The sequence below is a fragment of the Zingiber officinale genome, chromosome 8A, assembly GCF_018446385.1.
Source record: "Zingiber officinale cultivar Zhangliang chromosome 8A, Zo_v1.1, whole genome shotgun sequence".
Lineage (NCBI taxonomy): Eukaryota > Viridiplantae > Streptophyta > Magnoliopsida > Zingiberales > Zingiberaceae > Zingiber > Zingiber officinale.
This window is the reverse complement of record NC_056000.1, coordinates 123693954-123716914: the sequence shown is the minus strand read 5'-3', so window position 1 is coordinate 123716914 and position 22961 is coordinate 123693954. Positions and strand designations below refer to the sequence as shown.

The window sequence follows — 22961 nt, the reverse complement described above, 5'->3', positions numbered from 1 at the left end:
GCTCGAGCGCCTCCTTCCAGGGAGCCACCACGTTCAAGGGCCACCTACGGGAAGAGATTTTTATCGCTGCATTGTCGCTTCGAATCCAATTCCTACAACCACGTTTTTTTTTTTCACTTTTGCTGCTAATTTAGAGGTTTGTGATCACGATAAACAAGAAGCCGGGAGAGTTGGAATATAAGATGAGCACAGAGAAGTGCAAGGAAAAATTCCGAATGGCTGATTAGTTTAATTTATTTAGCCGATTCAATTATTAATCAATTGATCACCCCGCAACCTCGTAGGCGATGAGGAGGAGATCTCTTTACAACCCTATTGAGATTTCATCGTCAACCATTATAACGCAACGGGGACAAACTCTATGGCCTCCCTTAAAGGACAAGGAATAACCCACCATGCCTCTTTAGTGAACACTGATCCCATGGCTAACAAAGGACCACCAAAACGAAAACAAAAGGCTGCATGCTCCATCCTCTTGTTCCCCACTAGAGCATGCCTTCCTTGACATCATAACATCTGGCTGAATATTATTACAGTGATCGATAAAACCTAAAGTATTAACTTGTATCTCCGGAATATATGAAAATCACACTCAAGAATCAATTTTTTTTACTCTGGTTAGTGAAAGCAAGTGGAACCAGATGAAGTGACACTCATTGAGCCGAGTGGAAACAAGATCGAACATGGCTAAGTGTTATAAGACAAGATGTTTATGTACAAGCTAAGTGGCGTACATAAGGTGAATACGTCTGAACAAAGTAGTCGAACCAAGTTGAACTGACCGAACAGGTCAAATGAACTGAGAAGACAGGTAAATGGGTTGAAATGACTGAAATTAGATCATTTGAACAACGTGAACCAAATCTGAATGTTTTGACCATTAGATAGGTTGGCAAATCTACTTAGTTTTTCAAATGAAGTTCACTCCCATGGCATGATATTTCCCATTGGCAACAAAAACTTAGACAACACTAGCTACTAATTCAGGAAGACAATGTCGATTGCCCAATATTTTTTTGGTGGTTAGAGGGAAAATTCCAGCGATCACAACGAAAGTGTACATTTCAATACAGCTTGGTGCTAAAGAAACTAAGCCAAGAAAGAGGTAAAAGGATCAAGATCAAAAGATAACAATCCGCCTTTGGGATTTCTCCCAAATATTGACAATAAATTTAATAAATAGACATAAGTTAAATAAGTATAACTTGAAGAAACAAAATTCTACTTATTCCATAAGATAAGAAAATGGACCCTTTACCATACTATACTGGAGAATCCATGCCCGATATAGTCACAAAAAACCTTGTGAAGCATCTGTCCAAGCACCACCCTGAACTTCAGAAGTCATGAATTTGGAATTGCAGCAAAGTCGAGCTCGACAAAGTTCAGATACAATAAGCGTGTTGCCAGATTGGTTGTCCAGTAGACACTCACCTTTCTCGTCAAATTATGAGTGGCATATATCTCCGACAGCAATTGTGGATGGTTATAGAAGCTTGCAGGTTCACCAGATTCTTATCACAACACAATCTACTTCAACCTATCTTCGTTCTTAACCAGAAATAACATCTATCTGATGTTTTACTTCGTCAAGACAGGTTTTGAGATCCCTATACTCATCAGTGTCCGAGAAATTTGATGCCTGCAAAAGAACCAGTCGGGAATCCACAAGGGAATTATGGTAGCATTCCTCAAAACTTCAAAAGATATATTCAAGTTCCCACAAATGTCAATCATCTCTTATCAGCTTACTAGGTCCTGAATGGTAAGGATTGTTTCTTTAAAAGTTTTGAATACGAATCTGTATCAAATACGGAAGTTGATCATTTTGAAATGAATACTTAGCAGAAACAAGTAGTACTATAAGTTACGAGTTCATCATTTTGAAGAATAGAGATGAAGCCAGATAGTATGACATTTTGCTGATAATTCCAAGTTGCAGTCTAATCTAATAAAACTAGGGCTCTTAGGGATTAAAACGGATGAAGCTTCGGTAGCACATTCACCTGCTTTGCTAGTAAATTACCTGGTTAATTGCACTTCGTAAATGCATTTCGGCTGCAAAGAGTTCTCGGCGATTGCCATTGGAGGAAGCAATCTCCATATAAGCTTTGCACAATTGCAAGGAAGCATGAGCAAATTTTTTAAACCTGTCCCTATCATGCCAAAGCTCTGAACCCTGTCAGAAATAGATTCAATCAAGATTGAATAAAAAAACCAAGCCACCCATTTAATCGTGAAATGCATGTAAAGCACAATAATTTCTTTTATTAAAGAAACAAATTTGTGTCCATGATCTGCAACATGAAATGAATGATGTTGCCAGTGGTTGTTACTAGTTTTTTATAGGTTGGTTAGGAGGTAAATAAATGGATGGATGGAACTTGTGACTGAAACCAACCTACAGGAAGAGCGCTCTGACCACCTAACTCAGCAAATCAGTAAACAAGAAACCTCTGTGCCACAAATTTTTAGATGTGTGCATACTCGACATGCTAACCAATAAACTCACCTTAACAGCAAAAATTTTCTATCACATAAAAGATGCATAGATCACTTTGCACGATTTTACTTGATTATATGCTTGTGCTGTTTAGAAGTGCATACTAATTAATTCATAACTCTCAACTCCCGTAAACACCATTACTCAGGGATGCCAACTTGTGAGAAAATCACCCTAGATATACCTGGAAAGATCTAACATGTTTAAGAAGGGCTTCAGAAGACATGAGGAGGTTGCCTTTGAGCCTGTGCCACCTTGCATATAGACCCCATGTATCCGGTGGACCGCCACTTCGCACGATCTACAAGGAAATATAAAATATAGTAATGTCAAGGGCAATTACAAATGCTATCCTTACTAGAAAATGACTAATAATACCATACCAAAAAGGAAAAAAGAAAAAAGAAAAGTGTTTTTGATCTTTATAACCTTTTAGGCAATCAGAAAAGTGTCACAACAGAAAGAACAAAAAAAATTGGGGAATATGCAATAGGAGAAAATAGAGACCTGCTGCATTATGTTGCCAAGCATATCCAACAAGAACTCAGTTTCACGTGGCTCACCACTGATTGCTTCTGACTTGGGAAGCTCAGCTAAAGAATAATCAGGATTTAATTCTTCAGGTTTATTAGAAACATCTTGAACATCACTTGAACTGAGATCAGAGTTTGAGTTGCCTTCTTGATCTTCAAACTTCCGCAATATCTTATCCAGCAATTCAATGTCCACCCGCTTATTGGTTGACAAATCAAGTACCATCTTAATGGCTTCTAGTGCCTGTAAAATTGATAATGAGAACAATCATTCACCAGGCAGCAGGTCTTATCCTGCGCGGCTAGCTTTTTTCAGAATTACACAGGTTTCATCTTAACAAATCAAGTACCATCTTAATGGCTTCTAGTGCCTGTAAAATTGATAATGAGAACAATCATTCACCAGGCAGCAGGTCTTATCCTGCGCGGCTAGCTTTTTTCAGAATTACACAGGTTCCATCTTAATTGCTGCAATGCACTTTAATAATTGCAACAAGAACATGGAATTTAATCATGTAAGTAGATAGCAGATCTTGTAGATTTACTAACATACATTTGTACATGCACCATGGGTTAATTAAATTGGATGAAAAACACTTTCCTGATGCACAAGGACATCAAGCAAATCAGCTAATCAACAAAATGCAACTTGAAGTATCTATGAAAAATATGTAAAAGGTGATGCAATAGGGTAACAAGACAAAACTGAATAAGGTTCTAATTCCTCTTCGAAATGTCAATACTGTAGAAATGGTGAGACCAGTTTTAGCAGTCTAATATCCTTCATTCACAATTTGAAGTATTTCTTGACTCAAAGAACTTGTACAAAGGTGCAATGTTGAACTATGTCTGCAGCATCACTTTGGAGACTCTTCAGTTGCTCCAGAATACACCACCAAGACAAAATATCTGTAATTATCTACTAATCTGTTCTGAGCTATGGTATGAGACTATCTTTTCTCAAGCATGATGACTCAAACTCTAATATTAACACAGTACATGATAAATTGTTGCTTTATAATAACAACCAAGCCTTATCCCACTAAATGAGGTCAGCTTAAATTGTTGCTTTCTAGCAGTGTATCATAATCATTCTCTGTCATGAGTCTCATCAAAGAATTTTGGATGGAAATGAATATGATGGTTCCACCTAGTGGCCAACTTCTTGAATGTGGGTTGTCCATAATTTATGAAAGAAACATAAATAACATGCTTGAAAAAAATCTACTCACCTGGCGAATATTTCCAATATCAAGAGCAACATAGCTGAAGTTCTCCCATAGTTGCCAACTATTTCTCCTGTTAAATGGGTTCATCTTAGGTGGTTGAAAGGATTACTGATCAGGTAACAATAGTAGAGAGAGGAAAGCTGGTTTACTTGAACTTCAAGGCTTCTTTAAAAGCAATAAATGCAGCTTTACTTTTCTTCTTGACCATATGCCTATAAAGCTCAGCAAGGTGTAAAAGGAGAACAGAAAGAGAAAACAATAAATATTTATCTGCTGTGGCTATCTGTAAAGAAGTTCTTGAAATCAAATACCATTAAAAATGGCTTAAGCTAGTGCACTCTGAACTAGAAGTTGGGAAAAAAATTATGGTTTGGGATACAAAAAAATGAGCAGCACTTTAGAACAAATAAAATGAAAGGAACAAACAGGGTACTGTGAGTTATTGGTAAAGTCATTCTTACATTAGTCAGACATTTAAAAAAACCAAAAATATTGGAAACTAGCTAGTTATTCAAAACTAAAGTGCTAGTAAAGATCGATTATGATAATGGAAAAAAAAGGTTATAAGATCATACAAGCAAGCTACATTGTTCCAAGCCTCTCCATTATCAGGATCTATCTGAACAGCTCGAGTAAATGCATCCAGCGCTTTATCAGTATCTCGAGCCTGCAAAAGCAAACAAGTTTGAAATAATTATTTGCTTTGATAATGAACATGACAGATTTACTGAATTTACTTAAACAGGACTGGAAACTTCAGACAGGAAATTTCCCTCAAGGATCAGGACATACTCCATCAAACATGTATGTATCCCTTCTTAAACCAAAGAGAAAAGTGCAATTTTGTTACACCAATTTTGCATTTCTCTTCCAAGATAGAACACTAATAGTACATGTGCAAAGATAATTAACAACAAAACTCCATGCAACAGATTTGGTAAATGTGCACTTAAAAAGCTTAAAGAGAACAAGACCTTGAGTGCAGCTGCTCCGAGTGCAAACCAACCATCAGGATACAATGAATTTTGTGCCAAGGCAGATTCCCTGAAGTAAATTTCAAATACAAGTCAATATGAACTCAGAGCAAACACAGAAAGTCAAGTGTTGCGGATGTGACTCTTGGAGATGAAACTAGTGCAATCTTTCCACATACCAAAAAGTTTTAGATCTCTCGTAGTCACCTTTATTGTATGCACTTCGTGCAAGTGATCTCTGTCAAGAGACAATTATGTTCTGACATCAGATTTAACACTTAGATATATAAAAATACACAGATATAATCAAGAGATATACCTTTGCCCGGACTGATCTATTATTTGAAACTTCCAAAGCTTTTTCATAATAAGCATCAGTGATTAACACATCACCAAGTGAACACCTGATTTACCATGAACAACAGAAAGCAGTCAGAATGTACAAGCTACTTGCCCGCTGCCATAATTTATTACCTAAAGCTAATTTAAACAAACGATCATGTAAACCTCAATTCAATATATCAGATAGGCATGTAAGAAATAATGAAATTATTAGCTAATATTAATTTTAATGATCCTCTTTTATAAAGTCCTGAACCAACCCATTCGCTGACAGAAGAGTTATTTAATTTACCATAGTCTTGGATCATTAGGCATGTGATCTAGACGTGCCTTGATAAGATCAACAGCTGCTGTCTTTTTCCCTAATAATCTGGAAAAAAAATAAGTGAATATTATATAGAGAACTGAAGAACTATGACATTCACAAATATATGAAGTCATTATCACATAAATGGAAAAGTTACATACTGATAGCAATAAATTAGATTATCCCATAATTCAAGATCCTCGAATATTTTTAGTGCCTCTCCAGTTAAACCACAGCTAATCATCATCTCACCATATTCTCTGAAAGTTTTCAAATAACAAAAAAAAAGGTTAGTCATATCACTCGTAGTATCTACTATAGAACACAAGTTGGCAAGTGTCTAACACTCTGACAACTTCTAACAGATACAGGTACACCAGATACCTACTTCCTTAATGCAGGAATAGTTGGAACAAGTACCCCAAAACATAACTGAGTCGCTTGTGCAGGAGCTAGAGAAGAAGCATCATGGATAGTTTCAACCTAGTAATCCAGCAATGCAGATTAAATATGAAGTTGAATAAGTATATAGTAAGCCTTGACAAAAGTTAAGAGAAGTATTACAGGTTGAATTGACAAAAGTAACTACGCTATTCATCAGAGGCCAACACACACGCGCACATGTATATATTAGATTTATACATACACCATTCACAGATTGGATGTTTCAAATTATTAAAGTAATGCATATATGATCATGCATAGAATTCTGTACATCGATACTATTTTTTATTTTTTATTTTAAAGAATAAAGGTAAATTCCCTAATGTTTGTTCCAAAATTCCAATTCAGACACTCTTAATAGTAAATATATATTTGTAGGGATCATTTTGATTAAATTAAATTGCTAGCGTTGAAGCATGTAAGCATTCATATAGTTTACATAATGTCGCATAGAGTAACTAGATTGTGTAGAACTATGTTGACCAACGTTTCCCATCTAATGAATTCAATATACAAACAAACTGAATTAATTCAATTAATTCTAGAACAATTGAAAAAAAAATAAGAATCAATTTATTATAATTGGCATGGTTTAAATTGTTGTTCTAAGTTGGTCAACACAGGCGTATGCCTACCAATTGACACGTGGAACCTTGAGACCATTGCATGACTACAACATCTTCGAATCAATTCTCCTCATCTCATGAATCCCACCCCTCATGAGGGCTCTACCAATGCCACAAGAAGATTTGTCCTTGTGTGAATCCTCTTCCTCATCGGGGGTCCCACCAATAGGAAAACTTCTTCTCTTCCACATGTGGGGTTCCACCAACGAGAAGACTTATCCTCATCCTCACACGAGGATTCTGCCAACTTAAAGACTTCTCCTCCTTGCGCAAGGGTTTCACCAGCGCCACAAGAAGACTTCCCCTCTTCACTTAAATGTTCTTTTGAGAGGGTTCCTTTAGTGCCATGTTCCACATCTTTCCCTTCTCCTTGGTGTCTCCCGCAAAACATGTTTATACATCCAGCATGGCACCAACACCATCTCATTCCAGTCAATGACCAAAACCCCAACTTGAAATGAGATTTCAAGCATTCGACAACTAGTTCAAATCTATAAAATTTCGAAGAATATATATTATACTTAAGGTAGTTAAAATGAATATTATATTAGTAATCTTTGTTGTTCCAATATAACATATTTTAATTACAACTATTATATTTAATTAAATTAATTGGAAATATACTGAAATAAATTAATCTAATTAATGACAAGTTTTCAATGCTTATGTTAATAATTTACTTTATTTAAATATAATGTATGCTTTGAAATCCAAGTATAAAATTGAAATTTAATAAATACAAGTAAACTAAGTTGAACACTTGAACTAATATGACTAGTTCTAAAAGTAAATTAAGAAAGATAATTAAGAATGGTTAAGTTGACATTAGGGGTGAGCAAAAATTCGGTTAAACCCAAAAAACCGACCAAACCGATCGAATTTAAAATTCGGTTCAGTCTATTCGGAAATTTGTTTTTTTTTCTTTATAAAAATCGGTTATATCGGTTAGGTTTTAGAAATCACTATTCGGTTAAACCGAATAAACCGAAATAATATTAATCAGAATTTAAAAATCCAACCCTATAGAAAGTATTAGAAACCCTAAATCCCGAATCTATTCTGCCACACTTCAACCATCCACGATTTTTGTCTTGTTTTCTCCACATCCCTCAACTTTGCGTCCCCTCCCCGCTGCTCGATACCTCCCGCCCTGTCATTCTCGCCTCCGGCGCCGGTGAGCCTCGATCCCCTCCCATGATCTCCTACCGTCGCTCTCTCACAGTCGAGCCCTCAAGGCCTGAACCCTCCTCAGTCCTCACGTCGCTCTCTTATAGTCGAGCCCTCAAGGCCTCAACCCTCCTCACCTCACTCTCACCTCTCTCACAATCAAGGTCCCCCTCTCGCCATGAACCTTGAATCTCCACGTTGAGCGATAGTAACTAGTAAGGGCTTTTCTGTTGCTACTTTTGTTCTTCTATTTTGTTGTTCGTTTGCTCTTGGGTTAGAGGCATAGCTTTTGTTCAAAAGAAAGGAGAAAAACATGACACTTACTGTCATTGTGTTGCTTTTGCCCCGGCATAGCTTCTGTTCAAATTTGGATTCACAACTCACAAGAGTGATTTACTAGAGTCCATTCCTCCCGAGCCCCATCTCCCTCTCGTACTCACACCACAGTAGCAGGGACTGCCAACTAGTGTGGGTAAATAGTAATTCTATCTTCTCAATATTTTATAGTAATTTTGCATTGATTTCGTTCAGGTCATATGTATTCCTTATTGAACTCAAATATTTAACAGTGTTTAGATATCCTAATAAGTATCATTCGTGCTTTTAGTTTCATATTTGTCTTTTGTTTTAGTCAATTATATTTTGAATAGCCTTATCAATTATTACATTTTGTAATATTTTGAACAATGTTATGTGATCAGTATTTGTCTGATATCAATGCAAAGAGATTTAGCAAATATGGATATTGATAATAGTTGTTCGGTACCACAATCTGATACTGGTCATTCAGTGGAAACAAAAACTGCTGTAAATTGTAAAGGAAAGGTAACCAAGAGGAAAACAATGAAACCAAGAAGTGAAGTTTGGAATCATTTCGTAAAGTTTACTAATGCTGAATCAGAGATAAAAGCTAAATGTAAATATTGTGATAAAGAGTTTTTTTGGAACAACTCAAGCACAATTAAGTTTACAAGTAGGTTCAAGAGAGGGTGAGGTGTTTCTGACTTCTTGGAAATTTGATCAAGATGCATTTAGAAAAACATTAGCTAGAATGATTATAATGGATGAACTCCCTTTCAAATTTGTAGAAAGAGAAGGATTTAAAGCATTTATGGCCATGGTATGTCCGAAATTTTGAATTCCTTCAAGATGGGCGGTTGCACGTGATTGTATTAAATTCAAAAAACAATTCAAAGAGAAAAATTAAAAAATTTATTACATGATTCAGCACAAAGAGTTTGTTTGACCACTGATTCATGGACATCTATTCAAAAAATCAATTATATGTGTCTAACAGCTCATTTTATTGATACAAATTGGAATTTACAGAAAAGAATTCTCAACAAGTCATAAAGGCAAGGCTATTAGTTTAACCATTGAAAATTGCTTGAGGGGTTGGGAAATTAATAAAATTTTCACTATTACAGTTGATAATGTAAGTTCAAATGATGTTGCTATCAATAGTTGCAAAAAAAAAAAAAAAAAAGATGATTAATTGGGATTCCATAATTTTGAAGGGAGAATATGTTCATATGAGATGTGTAGCTCATGTAATCAATTTAATTATTGTTGATGGCTTAAATGACATAAATCAATCTGTGATGAGGGTGAAGAATGCGATTAAATATGTTAAGCAATCTCCCTCTAGATTAAGCAAGTTTAAAGAATGTGCCGAGATTGAAAAAAAATTGAAAGCAAAAACTCATTATGTTTAGATGTACCAACTAGATGGAATTCAACTTTCTTGATGTTGAATATAGCTCAAAAATTTAAAAGAGCTTTTGATAGGTTTGATGAACAAGATTCATGATTTAAATTAGATCTTCAATATACAGATTGGCTTGTTGTTTTGAATGAAAATGGAGAGACGATGTTTGAATTAGATGATAAACCTAAAAGAGAATTAAAGACTTTTGATGGGAAGCCAACAAGTGTAGATTGGAATAACATTATACTTTTTGCATCTCTTACTGAAAAAAGTGTTTTTTATGAGATAACATTAAAAGTTTCTGGATCTTTGTATGTCACATCCAATACTTTTGCACACGAGATTAGTTCTATTCATACCATCTTGAATTAGTGGCAAGAAAGTGATAATCTTGATGTGTATTCGATGGGAATTAAAATGACAAATAAATTTGAAAAGTATTGGGGAGATTGAAGAAAATGAATAAGTTGATTTATATTGCGGTGGTGCTTGATCCAAGACATAAATTGGGTTTCCTAGAATTTATGTTGATTGAATTATATGGAAATGAGGAGGGTGCAAGAGTAGGAAAGATGATAAAGGACATTTTATTTGCTTTGTACAAGAATTATAAGGAAAAAATGAAGTCTCAATGCAATACTTCAATGAGCATTCCATCTATTTCAGAATCAGTTAATGACAATGCTTCAACAAATATGAGTCAAATGGATTTAAAAAGACAATCTATCATTGAGAAGTTTAAGAAACAAAAAGCTCAAGTTTTTGGTGATGGCAACATGTTAGAATTAGACAAGTATCTTAATGAAATAGTTGAAGAGTATTGTGATATTTTTGATATTTGGGGATGGTGGAAGCAAAATTATCACATATTTCCTATACTTGCTCAAATTGCTCGTGATATATTAGCTATTCCAATATCAACAGTTGCTTCAGAATATGCTTTCAGTACTAGTGGTCGGGTATTTGATTGTTTTAGGAGTTCATTGACTCTAGGTGGTAGAAAGTTTTATTTGTACTCAAGATTGGCTTCGGTTAAGTTTGAAATCACTTAACATTGAAGAAATTTTAGAAGATGTGGAAAAAATTGAAAGCGGTAAGTTTTTCCTTTTTAAGAAAAATAGAGTTAGATTTTTATTTATAATTATAAACTTATAAAGTATTTATTTATTTAACTTGTATTTTTTTGTCATAATTTTCAAAAATTATATTGTATTCGTCTTCTTCGACAATACCGACGCATGGATGAATGACATGATAATCAATGATATGTTATGCCTACTATGGTAATCTGATATTAGTTCTTTTTTTTTCATGATTTGCAATTAGCATATCTATTATCATATTGCAATGTAATATTCAATTTCCTAATTGAATCCCATATTTTGTCTACTAAATTTCATATTGTAATCCCATATTCAATTCCATATTTTGTCTACTGAATGTCTTTTGTCTATGGTTCTATGTTTTATCCACAGAAAATTCTTGAAGGAAGCTATTGGCCGACAGAATGTTAAAGTGTATGCTTTTTTGCTTCCTAAAAGAGAATTGTCTATTTTTTTTTATTTAGTTATAATCAAACTTATAAGTAGGAGAAAGTTCCTTTATCTAGATTATATTAATTTCTTCATTATGCTTTTTATGTCCTATAATCAGGTTCTGATGCACTAAATTTTGCTAGTTTCATGGTGATATTTTGTGTCATGACCATGAGGCATCATGAAAGGTTTAACTCCTCCCAACATTTACTATTATACAAATTCAAACACCTTCTGAATCTAGCTTGCTTACCATTAGACTACCAACACAAATTCAAGATGTTTTGTTACAGTTCTGTTTTCTTTTTCCCTTTTCATTTCTTTAGAGAAATATATGCATCATCTCCGACTGCTTATGATGCTGAAGGAGTGAAGGTCAACCCCTCCAATGCTGCTCAATTCAAGTTGGATAAGAGACTATCTTCTAAAAAGAAAAGTGTAATCTGTATTGCCTTGGGTTTTGGGAACATAACAAGTTGTGGAGACTAGGTTTTTTATTCCTGCATAAAGTGAGCTTGATTTCCTTATCATGACTCTAATTATCTAGCAAGTTTGGTATTATTCAGACATGTTACTGATTCTCAGTTTATTACTAAAATAATCTTGTTTTATCTCTGCTTGATTATAAATTTTTGTATTTGATTGATTGGGGAAAAAAATTATACATGATTTTTAAAAAAGAATATTTTTGATCATTTTAAAATTGAAGATATAATATCCTCCTCATCCATCTCTAAATGTACTGTGCATAGAGATGATGATATTTATGTTCTCTGTGTGCAAATCCATCACTAAATGAACCAGTGACCATCTTATTTGCTTTAAAATGTCTAATTCATTTAAGACTTCATAAAATTTTAGAAAAAATTACCTATATTTCCTGAAGTGTTATGTATTCTGCCAATTCTACAAATTTTCTATAAAATGTATGATTTTACATTTTGATACCACAAGAAAAAATAACAATCTTTAATTAAAATAGCCATGGGAAACAGAAATTAGAGTGCTAATGTATAACTCGTATAACGTATTAATATATCTATGAGTTTTTTTTAAAAAATAAATAAATTCAGTTATTTCGGTTAAAAACCGAATTAACCGATATTATATCGGTTCGGTTATTTTGGGTTTTTCTTAATTTCGATCGGTTCAGTTGGTTCAAAAAAAAAATCGGTTTGTTTAGTTTTCGGTCTATTCGGTTCGGTCAATTCAATTTTGACTGAATGCTTAGCCCTAATTGACATAATTAATTTAATTATTGAAACAATGTGCAAAATTAGTAATACATATAATCTATGTATTATTTAGTAACTTGATAAATGTTAGAAAGAGTAAAAGTTAAATGAAATCCAGTAAACTAAAACAAATTATTTTAATATTTTCTAACAGTATGTTCATTATTCAAAAGCTCAGAGCTACTAAAACATCATTATATCAACAAGCCAAGTCAATCCCGACTTTAACCATGACAATCATAAAAAAAAATTCAATACATGATTATTAAAAAACGATAAATCACAATAAATCAAGCACCAATATGGTTTGTTGCAGCTGTTACGGCCATAGAAAAAACTATTCTTTTTTAACCAACAAATATCAGCTATGGGATGGTAACAGTTAAGATTTAAAACTCAAAAATTAAGTATTTGTCTTGCTAATTTCATCCTTTAATGCTTTATTGTCAGTTGGATGTGTTAGCAAGGGTTCTTTTCATAAGAATATAGCAGTAGATCGAATGTGAGCAACCACGTTTTCACATCATTTAAAGATATCCCATTACAATAGAGTAGACAACATATAGAACATCGTTGTTTTGAAATACTATTGATTTTATCATAACCAAGGTTTTAAATCATATAAGGTCAACCCATCACATATTGCACGTGGTCCATATGCCAATTAATTATATGGACAACAGGGTTCAGAATGTCAAAGTTGAGAAGCCAATCACTCATTCTGAAAGCTCAAGCTATAAGAGAAACCAATTTATAAATTTATATTCTTAATCCTCCCATTCATGTGTGAGTGGGGCATACTTTACTTGATTAGCCTAATACAAATGAGTTGATGAGATTTTTTCTGATATACAGAAATCCCTCATCACAATGAGCACGCCCAACCAAGCCAACTCAAGGATAATCTAAATTATGTAGTCCAATCACATCTGAGATGGGGCTAATTACACAGAACCGACATCAAGTTTATTCAAATTATCTGTCTTAGAACTGGAAACACTTCAATAAACTTTTTCATTTAGAGGTAGAAAATCAATCTTTTTCACTTCTTGTTTGAGTTTTTTTCCTGTAGTAAAGGAAACGTCAAAGGAATTGACCTAGGACTTAAACATATTGTGCTATTAGAGAAATAATCAGCAGATCCTGTCTTCATATGTTTCTTGTAATAGTGTAAGGTGTCACTCCATAAAATTTGACATGATATGAAAGCAAGAGGTCCTACTGTGAATCTTCTTAGACAATAATTTAAAAGACAAATACCTATAATTTAGCAAGAGGTCCTATGTGAACTAATGCCCATTTTAATCTTGCACGAACCTGAAAGTGTGATAAGCAAAGAAATCCAACAAAATGGTTCTGTAATAGACGAGAACCTATTTGCTGAAACTACTATTAGATCATGGTTGTAGCAAATAGAAAAGCTTTTCAACATAATCAATTAATCAGAAACCAAGTTATTCAAACTTAAAGCAAAATCACAGCATAAGTGCATATAACAAAGATGAAGATACTGGAGGGTGTAAAAAGTACAGAAATAGCAAGCAGAAAGAAAAAAGGCAATCCTTCATGCAAACTATAAGAACATGCTCATCTACAAAGGTATGGAGTAGAATCTGAAACCATCTAAGGCCACAAAATAGAAAAAACTATAACCACTTCAAATAATTTACCAGCTTCAACATGAATGAACTAGCAAATCGACGAGAAACAAAATCAAGCCAATCTTAGGGGGAAAAGAAGAATGTAACTCAAAGTGATAGCATAAATGAATATTCTTTTACCAACTTATCCATCATCATCAAAGCCCGCTGTTTTGTCCGACTTCGAGTAGACTCCCACCGAATGCGCAGAATATCACAGAAGCTACTGATCTAGAAAAAAATTGCAATTAAATTATTTGAATCCCAATCAATATAGGAAGTCAGAAAAACTATGCTCGCTAAAGAATTCAAAATTATACGACACTCAAGATAAAAACAAGAAAGCATAAATTTTATAACAAGCCGTGGCTATTGAACAAGTAATATGATATTGTTCCTAGATTTTCTCATATAAACAATACACAGTATGGTAACAAAGCATTGCATATCCATTTTCAGTTTTCCATATACACTTGTTATGTAATTGTATGTCACAAACTTAACTTCAGAATCAACCAAAAAATGCCACACTGAGCAACTAGGCTCAAGATTATATAAGTGTCCAAAAATATAGTAGTTCAAGTGTTAAAATTTCATATAGCAGTCTAATACAAGCTTGACAATGTCAAGTGATGATATAAGTACAAACCCAAAATTTTCTATTGGTTAGGTACCAGTTTTGCCATAACAGGAACTTATGGTCCAAATCCTTAACTGGACTAATAAACACCAGTTAGCATATAGTGTTACAGAATTGATAATATAACCAAATATAAGGGCAATGTACAAGACACTGACCCATGCTGGATAGTATTGGCAAAAGGAGAAACAATCAATATACAGCATATCTAGGAGTCTTATTTGGCGTCTCCCAAAAGGGATGAGATACCATTCCACTGATTGTTAAGATGTAGAACAGCTTCACAAGACTTCCCAGTTAAGCCACATTAGGAAGCTCATTGGAGGACTATCCAAAGTGTGGTAGAGGATTTACAAGGGCTCTGTGTGTGACCTCGGTGATCAAGAAGCAGTAGTTATGGGAGTTCTCCAAGAAAGCAACAGAACCCTAGCCTAAAACTACAGCAAATGAGAATGTATATATTTCTTCCACTGCAACCATCAAAGGCAATAGAGGTACACTAGTCGACACCAAAACAATCTCACTTCAGTTGTCAATGAAATCTCATATAGAACTATAGTTTAAACTTTGTTATATAGAAAAATCAATGTCTACACATGGTACTGATGAAGAAAGGTTATGCAGTCCAAAGAAGAGAGGATGAAGAAATTTTGAGAAGAAAATAAACAAAAGCAATACTGGTCTGCACTTACATCCAATTAAGTGGCAATGGGAAAAGGAGTTCTGTAATAGCAATCAGGACAAGATAATGCAGAACCAGGGCCAGTGGAATGCAGAGAGAAGACTGATAAAAGATTAAAGATTTAACTCAAAAGCACATACAACACTCAATACAGTACATGAATGTCTTACATAGCCTTGGACAAGAACTATCCACTAACACAAAATTCCCCAATAAGTTCACTATATAAATCCATTAATATATGTTATAACGATTATCAATAGGGCAATGAATAAATGTACTTCCACTGCACCATTCTCCCCTCACTGACTTCAACAAGTAGAATTGAAGGCAACTTATCTTAGATGGAGTGACTTGTGAGCACAAAAACCAAGCCAATTGGAAAGGGAATGGTACAAGACATGGGTAACTAGTATTATTTTTGTATATGGATGACATTTTGTGCACAGATGATATCAAATCATTCGAAATTGTTAAGTTCGTTAGCTCAAAGGCTCATTCTTCAGCACGGTATCACATAACCAGATAGAATAATGAAGTTTGAGAGTTCTGACCACAGCGACCTGTATACATATTCACAAAGCATCCTATGTGACAAAAGGTGATTTGGCAACATGGCTCGTGGATATGAGGTAAAGATCCGTAAATAAGAGAGATTCTTTATCAATGAGTTAACCGGTTACAGAGACCACTTCTTTCATGAAATTGACGATAACACCTATGAGAATAAAGGCATTCCAGGTGCAAATGCAACTTATAATTAGCATGCATAGTATTTCTTTTTGACAGACATTGCATTTATGCTTTATTTTGTAATGTGCACTATTTAATTAATGAACTATTACTTAATTTTGTTAAGTTTTCCTCCCGGACAAATCAAACATGTCTCATCTCAAGCATGATGATAATACCCTGTTTAACTGCCTCCTACATCTTCATAAGTTCCAAAATCATTCACCTCCACCTTCTCTCAACCTCCCCCCTTCCACCCCTGCTTTGTTTACATCGAGGTGTGGATTGAAGAAAGAAAGGATTTGATGGTGGAAAATATCCTCAGACAAGGAAAAGAAAAGGCAAAAGAAGAAGGAAATGGAAAGGGAAAAAGAGAGAGAAAGAAGTTGGCATACTCTGGTGAGTTTGTAGCTGCTCGTGGCTGCAGGCGAGGCCACAGCTGGCGGCCTCATGAGTTCACTGCCAGCAGCCACAATCGACCTTGTTACGCCACTAGGACAGACTAGAGTGAGCCATGGATTGATAAGGAACGGAAGGCAAGGGAAGTTCGTTCTGCCCGATTTTGGGCAGACGAAAAAAATGCAGAAAAATAATCCATGGACAAATTTTAGTGAAATTATTTTACAATGAGTAAATAGAGGAAAGTGATTTCTGTGCAATCCATCCTTACTCCCATCCGGCCCTCCAAGTAAACATAGCATTAATGAAACACTTTTTCTATTCTTTCCTTTTTTTCATTCCCTCTGAAGAAGAAAAAAAGGATGAGCTTTTCACTTATCCTCCTCTCACTCTTCAATCTCTCATCTCTTTTCACTTCTCATCCTTTCTCTCTGTCAAAGGAAACCTATGCTTAAAAGAATAAAGGAGAATGCCTTGGAAAACAAAGACTAGAGATCCAACATCTACACTATCAACACGGATAGAGAGACAATATTTTTTCTAAAATTATCAATAAACAAATAGATGTATAAGAGAAAAAATTTAACAAAGAGAGAGAGCAACAATTCAGTTTGAATGTGGCACACAAAACTTCAATTTGGGAGGGCACACTTCAGATTGAAGAGAGCAGTGCATAATAAACTTTGTAAAGCACTGCACAAACTTCACGAACCACAACGAACAAACAGTTAGGGTGTTAAAAACATTTAGTGTGTGAAAAATATTAGTGCACTTCAGTGCAATAGCTAGTTTAGAAGTGGATAAGAAACGACAACAATTCACAACATAATATTTTCACTATCAAGGTCATAAACTCACCTTCCAACAATGCATAGTTTTCAAAATTGATTGATATTGAACTAAGGCATGGACCCAAAAGAAAATATAGAAGAAAGATTAGAGAAGCAAAAAGGTTGTAGACTTACAGTGTAGCACACCTGATGTTGAGAATGAATGGCTTCAATGTATGGGGCCATTTCCCACCCTATTTAATGAGCAGAGCAAAAAAGTAAAACTAAAAGAACAAATTCTAATCTGACTAGAAAAAAAGAACAAACTCAAAACGTGTCACCTTAAAAAAGAAATGTGAGTACATAAACTATTTCTACACGGTTTGGTTGCCTATGTCAATGTTATTGTCATTGCAAAACATCACAAGGAACAAAAAATTGCATATAAACACTTCAGTGAAGTAAGTGAGTAGGTGAAACTGCAACATAATGCATCTACACAAATGCAGAGGATAACAGCAATACAGATGGAGGTTGGTCAGTACCAAATTGATTATATCAGTGCTAGATTGCAGCAAGTTAGTACTAGAAGCCTCCAGCAGTCATCGCTAAACACATTGAGACATTGCATAGTGGTGTTATTTAAGGGCTAAGCCCTTCGAGATGCCGAGGTTCCACATCATTTGTGGAACTAAACACTCACCACAGAATTGCAGTTTAAAAGCAAACACTTTATCAAAATTGTAGTAATAGCTAAGTAATTAAAACACAAAGCATTTCATAATTTACCACATTAACATTAATATGAGTTCACATATTATGAACTTCAATTAATTACTAAACTAAAATGCAGATTATCTAGTAATTTTATATCTTGTGTAATGTTAAGTCTCACCCTCACGAATATTCTTAATGATATGGAACAAAGAGCACATAATAAAATATGGGAAAAGAAGAAACAAGAGAAAAGGTATAGAAGGAAAAAAAATTGTCCTCATTTTCAATGAGAGCATTAGAGAGAAAGTCGGAGTTGCATCTATTGAGAAAAAAATTCGAGAGACATGTTTAAGATGGTACGGACATGTACTTAGACGACCAATAAATGCTCCAGTTAGGCGATGTGAAACTATGATAAACATGCATATCAAACGAGGAAGAGGAAGACCAAAAAAGGCTTGGTTAGCAACAATAAAATAAGATAAAATTTATTTAAATATAGATGATGATATAATAGGAGATAGAGCTCAATGGCGTAAAAGGATTCATGCAGCCGACCCCACCTAGTGGGAAAATGTTTGGTTGTTGTTGTTGTTCAATGATATTGCTCATCCCTTGAAAGAAAAAAAATATCATCCAGAACCAAATATTATTTCCTTAGATAAATTAATGAATGTAAAACACCAGGGAGAGTGGGTAAAGGGAGAAGACGACAAGCTTCAAACAAGTCAAACTTCATACCCCTGCCAAATTACACTAGAAATGCTCATATAGGCTTAGTCATTGAGAAAATACTTTTGTAAGTTACCCTGACATATAACTACACCACTGCAGAAGACGTTTACTAAAAGATCATGCCATGAGATGACTGATTCTCCAAATTGCATCCATGACACTCAAATTACTAACAATAAATTTCAGAGTTTGCATATGAAAAAACATAGCATCTTCTAACAAACAACAATCACTGGTATTTTTTAGCACAGATATAATACAATGTAAAGGAATAGGTACAGAAGAAATAAAAAGAAATATAACTACAAGGATGACTAAAAAAATTCAACAAGCAATTGTAGTTTATGGTGAAAAACTTACCAGACAATTCGTCATCCCGACTTCTCCTCTGGAGATGTAAGCATTGTGCAAGTATAACAGCTTGCTGGATAGATGTCAAATTAATATCCTTGTTAATGTGAGTGAAATTCCCATTGGGATTCTCATAGGTTCCATTTTCTACTAAGTTTGGAATCATTAGTATATCAGAACAATCATTGAATCCTCGGTCATCACAATCTTTACTTTCAGAACCTGAACTGTGATTCTGAATCTGAGCATGGCTCTCTTCATGTTTGTTTGCAGCAAGTATCAACTGAGGCTTTGCATCCACCTAGATTATAGACAATTCTTTTCAGAAGAAAAAAAGTCTGATAAACTTCAAGGAAAAATCCCACAAATTATTTTGCAAACAGAACCTGGTATATTGTCCGGAAACCAAGAGCACCAGTTACAACAAGATGCAAGCCACAAGCTTCTTCAGCACGTTCCAGATGTGACCTGTACAATTTATCAATTTAATAAGTCATCAGAAAAAAGGATTCTGAGATATCTAATTGCAAGTAATGAAGTGGATTTATAGAACTAGCTTCAAGAAGAAGATCTGAATCCAATAAAGCTTGAAGATAAGCAAGCCAGGAAATAAAAAAAAAAATTATAGATCATTAGCACAAAACCATTCTCTTACATATACACCTGTATTATATAAAAATGGAAGTATAGAAGATGGATGTTATGTTTAACAAAAGGAGATTAAGGCCATTTTATTATTCAAAAATCCAAATCTCTGCCCAACCACTCCTTGTGAAAAAAAAATCATTCATTGAATGAATTAAGTCTCAGAAATTATCCCTCCACAATCCACACTACATAGTTGGCACAATTTGAACTTACTTGTTCCACCTGTATTGCTAGAAAACAAGCATGTATCACCCCTATAGAATAAGATGAATTCCAACCACTAGGTTGTCGATGGCTACAACATCTACATTTATCATGTCCATAGTGTCAATCTAAGTTGATGTTAACCAAGATAATAAATAGAGATGTTGTGCAACCAATTCAAAAACCAAAGGTATTGGGAATGGTAATTAACAAATAGGATTGAGCTTACAGAAATGTGCCAAGAACAACACTACCCATGTCATTGAAGATACTCTTCAAGTATTAGCAAGGACTTCAAGCCTCATATTAAAGCGAAATTAATATGAAAACAGGCTCTACGGGTTACATATGTTACAATAACGTGTTTCTGATACTTTTCAAATTATTTCTAAAAAATTGATTAAATTTACTTAGAAACCAATAAATAGGTGACTCAGATGATTAAATTTAAGCACACAAAAGTAGGTAGCGAGCAAAGCATGCTAGATAACTAAATAGGTGACTCAGTTGTACCTAAAATGGAAGAATTCAGTTAGTATCCTTTCCAGGTAAGAAATTACTAAATGTTGCAACAAAATGGAAATTGCAACATAATTTGTATGCCATGTAGCAAGTAGACTAATAGTTTGTGGGGAGATGTAATTGCTAGTGAATAAAACAACTTAAATTAAAAATTTTGAATCATACATAAATCTGTACTGCATCTAAGGATGCCATATATCAAATGGAACAATACATGTAACTTGTAGTAGGGTATAAATGACTTTTTGCTCATGGCCAAAGTAGTAATACATCCATCAAACAGCTTACCTGGAAGAATCAACTCGGCCATATTTATGTTCAATGATTCCTGTTTCTAAGTGAGCAAGTGATACAATAGATAAAGCTTCCCCCTCGAGTAACATACTACCCCAGTAACCGGCAACATTTCCAAAATCTCCAAACTGCTCCAATATGCAAGCTTTCAGTAATAGCAGCGAATTGTATAGAGAAGAAGATGATTCCTCTAAGATCCTTTGCTGAAGAAGTAAAAGCCTACTTAGCCACCAATATAAAGTTTGACAACCATTTATACAAGATGTTCTTCTCTCAAGGACCACTTCCTTTATCTTCATGAACAAGATCCTTGCATAGATAAAATACTGAAAAGAAAAAAATCATCCACAACACAAAATTAGTAAGACCCTAAGTAATTGCAAGCTTATAGCACGAATATAGTTTGAATATACATCTTATCAGCTACCCTAGAAATGATAATCAATATAACAAATTTGTAACAACAAATAAAACATTTGGTTGCATGCAACCAACCAAATATGTTGGGAGAATTCACAGCATTGACAATCTATGACGGATTCAATGAGATTGATAATTACTTCCTGCCTTAGGAGAGTATGTGTTTTAGGAAAAAAGAGAAATCCAGAAGTAGAAGAAACCAGAAAATCTTCAACTTGTATTTATATGCATTAGACCATCCTGAGGCTTCCAAACTAGGCGGACTGCTCCAAATCATGACTTGGAGGATCATTTTGATGAATGCAATAGTCCAAGATATCCACAAATAGAAAACAGCGTACCCATTATTGAAATTCATTTGTCAAAAACATGATGATAACAGCCATAGAGAGGAACATAGGCCAAAACATCATAGCCTTTGGTGTTCATATTATTGTGGTGTCAAATTTTAAGAAGATTCACTAAACTTAGATCCCTGGGATGGACTTACAATACAAAGAATATTGAACTAAGTTGTTACCTCAATACCATCGAAAATAATAATATGAGTCACTAGTTCTTGGTAAAAAAATATTGATGAAAGGAGCACAGTTACAATAAGAATTCGGCTAGTATATCAGAAAAGCAAATCTAAAAGTAGGATACCTGCAGCAGTGAAAATTTTCCCTGCACGTCAGAGCCAACAGAAGCCAATTGGTTACGTGCCCAAGCGTCCCACTCGCCTCCGCCATCCTTACGCCCCTCCGACTGAGGAAATCGTAGAGGGAACGGAGAAAATTCTCGAATAGGCCTTAAAAAACAAGGAAACGAAAAATAAGCACCGCAACCTGAAGATGAACTCTCAATTCAACAGCACAGATTGCTCACCCGGTAACGTTCTGCTGCGTAAAAGCGAGAAGTGCAGCAACGCCAAGGCACATCAGCAAACTGCACCTACCCTCCGCGTCCACATCCGAGTCGGACTCAGCGTCGAGCACCTGGAGCCAGGCAGCAGATCCAGCGTCACTAAGGAATGCGTCCGCGGCCCGCTCGACCTCACCGTAAAACCGGGCGGCGCAGTTATGGGAATTCTCGAATTCCCAGGACTCCGAGAAGTCAAAGACGAGACGAGTGGCGTCGGAGGACAACGCGTCGGCGAAGCGACCCTGCTCGATGGCATCGACGAGGGATTCGACGTGCGGACGGAGGGCGTGAGGCTGAGGCGGAGAGGAGGGAGGAGGAGGACAGTTTGGTTGGGATAAGGTGCACCGGAGGAGGCGAAGCTCGACGGACTTGAGGAAGGACGGAGGGGAGGTATCCATGGCGGAGCGGAAGTTCTCGAAGGTTTACTAGGTAGGGTTTTGAATTTAGTGTGACTCTTTAAATTTAGGTAATATATATATTTTTTATTTCTCTCCTTTCATTTAATTTTTTTTTTTTTTCAAACTCTCTTCTTTCACTCATTCTATAAATATAATAATAAAAAATAAAAATAATAATAATAATAAATTAAGGAGGATGAAAATTTTAAGATAGTTGATTTAGTATGTACTGAAAAGTGATTGTTTAAATTTAATGGATAAATTTTAGGGGGTGTTTGGTTCTTTCCTAGGAATAGAAATCGG

At 34.9% G+C, this 22961-nt stretch overlaps 1 protein-coding gene across 5 annotated transcripts; it reads right to left on the bottom strand.

Annotated features, from left to right (window-relative positions):
* Window positions 1-1081: 1081 nt before the first annotated feature.
* LOC122010085 (tetratricopeptide repeat protein 27 homolog) lies at window positions 1082-22688 on the bottom strand. Of its 5 annotated transcripts, none has more exons than XR_006119782.1 (21): window positions 22225-22688; window positions 22003-22147; window positions 20932-21263; window positions 19656-19737; window positions 19279-19570; window positions 17662-17720; window positions 14385-14474; window positions 6277-6371; window positions 6050-6148; window positions 5874-5951; window positions 5559-5643; window positions 5419-5477; window positions 5240-5309; window positions 4841-4932; window positions 4415-4477; window positions 4269-4335; window positions 3011-3280; window positions 2688-2804; window positions 2027-2179; window positions 1435-1642; window positions 1082-1330 (listed from the first exon to the last, which is right to left on the bottom strand). XR_006119782.1 is itself a non-coding variant. In XM_042566467.1 (21 exons), the coding sequence occupies exons 1-21, from the start codon at window positions 22656-22658 to the stop codon at window positions 1553-1555; spliced, it is 2688 nt and encodes an 895-aa protein (XP_042422401.1). In that variant the 5' UTR covers window positions 22659-22688; the 3' UTR covers window positions 1082-1552. The 5 variants fall into 5 exon arrangements, 4 of the variants coding, with proteins under 4 accessions (XP_042422401.1, XP_042422399.1, XP_042422400.1 ...); XM_042566467.1 differs by having other exon boundaries at window positions 1082-1642; window positions 3011-3096; window positions 3181-3280; XM_042566465.1 differs by having other exon boundaries at window positions 1082-1642.
* Window positions 22689-22961: the final 273 nt, after the last annotated feature.

Coding starts and splice junctions, on each gene's coding strand:
- LOC122010085 (XM_042566465.1), bottom strand. CDS start 22,658: ATGGATACCTCCCCTCCGTCCTTCCTCAAGTCCGTCGAGCTTCGCCTC. Junction 14,475..17,661: donor AACATCAGGTGTGCTACACT/GTAAGTCTACAA, acceptor ATTTTTTTCTAG/ATCAGTAGCTTCTGTGATAT. Junction 6,149..6,276: donor ACTATTCCTGCATTAAGGAA/GTAGGTATCTGG, acceptor GAAAACTTTCAG/AGAATATGGTGAGATGATGA.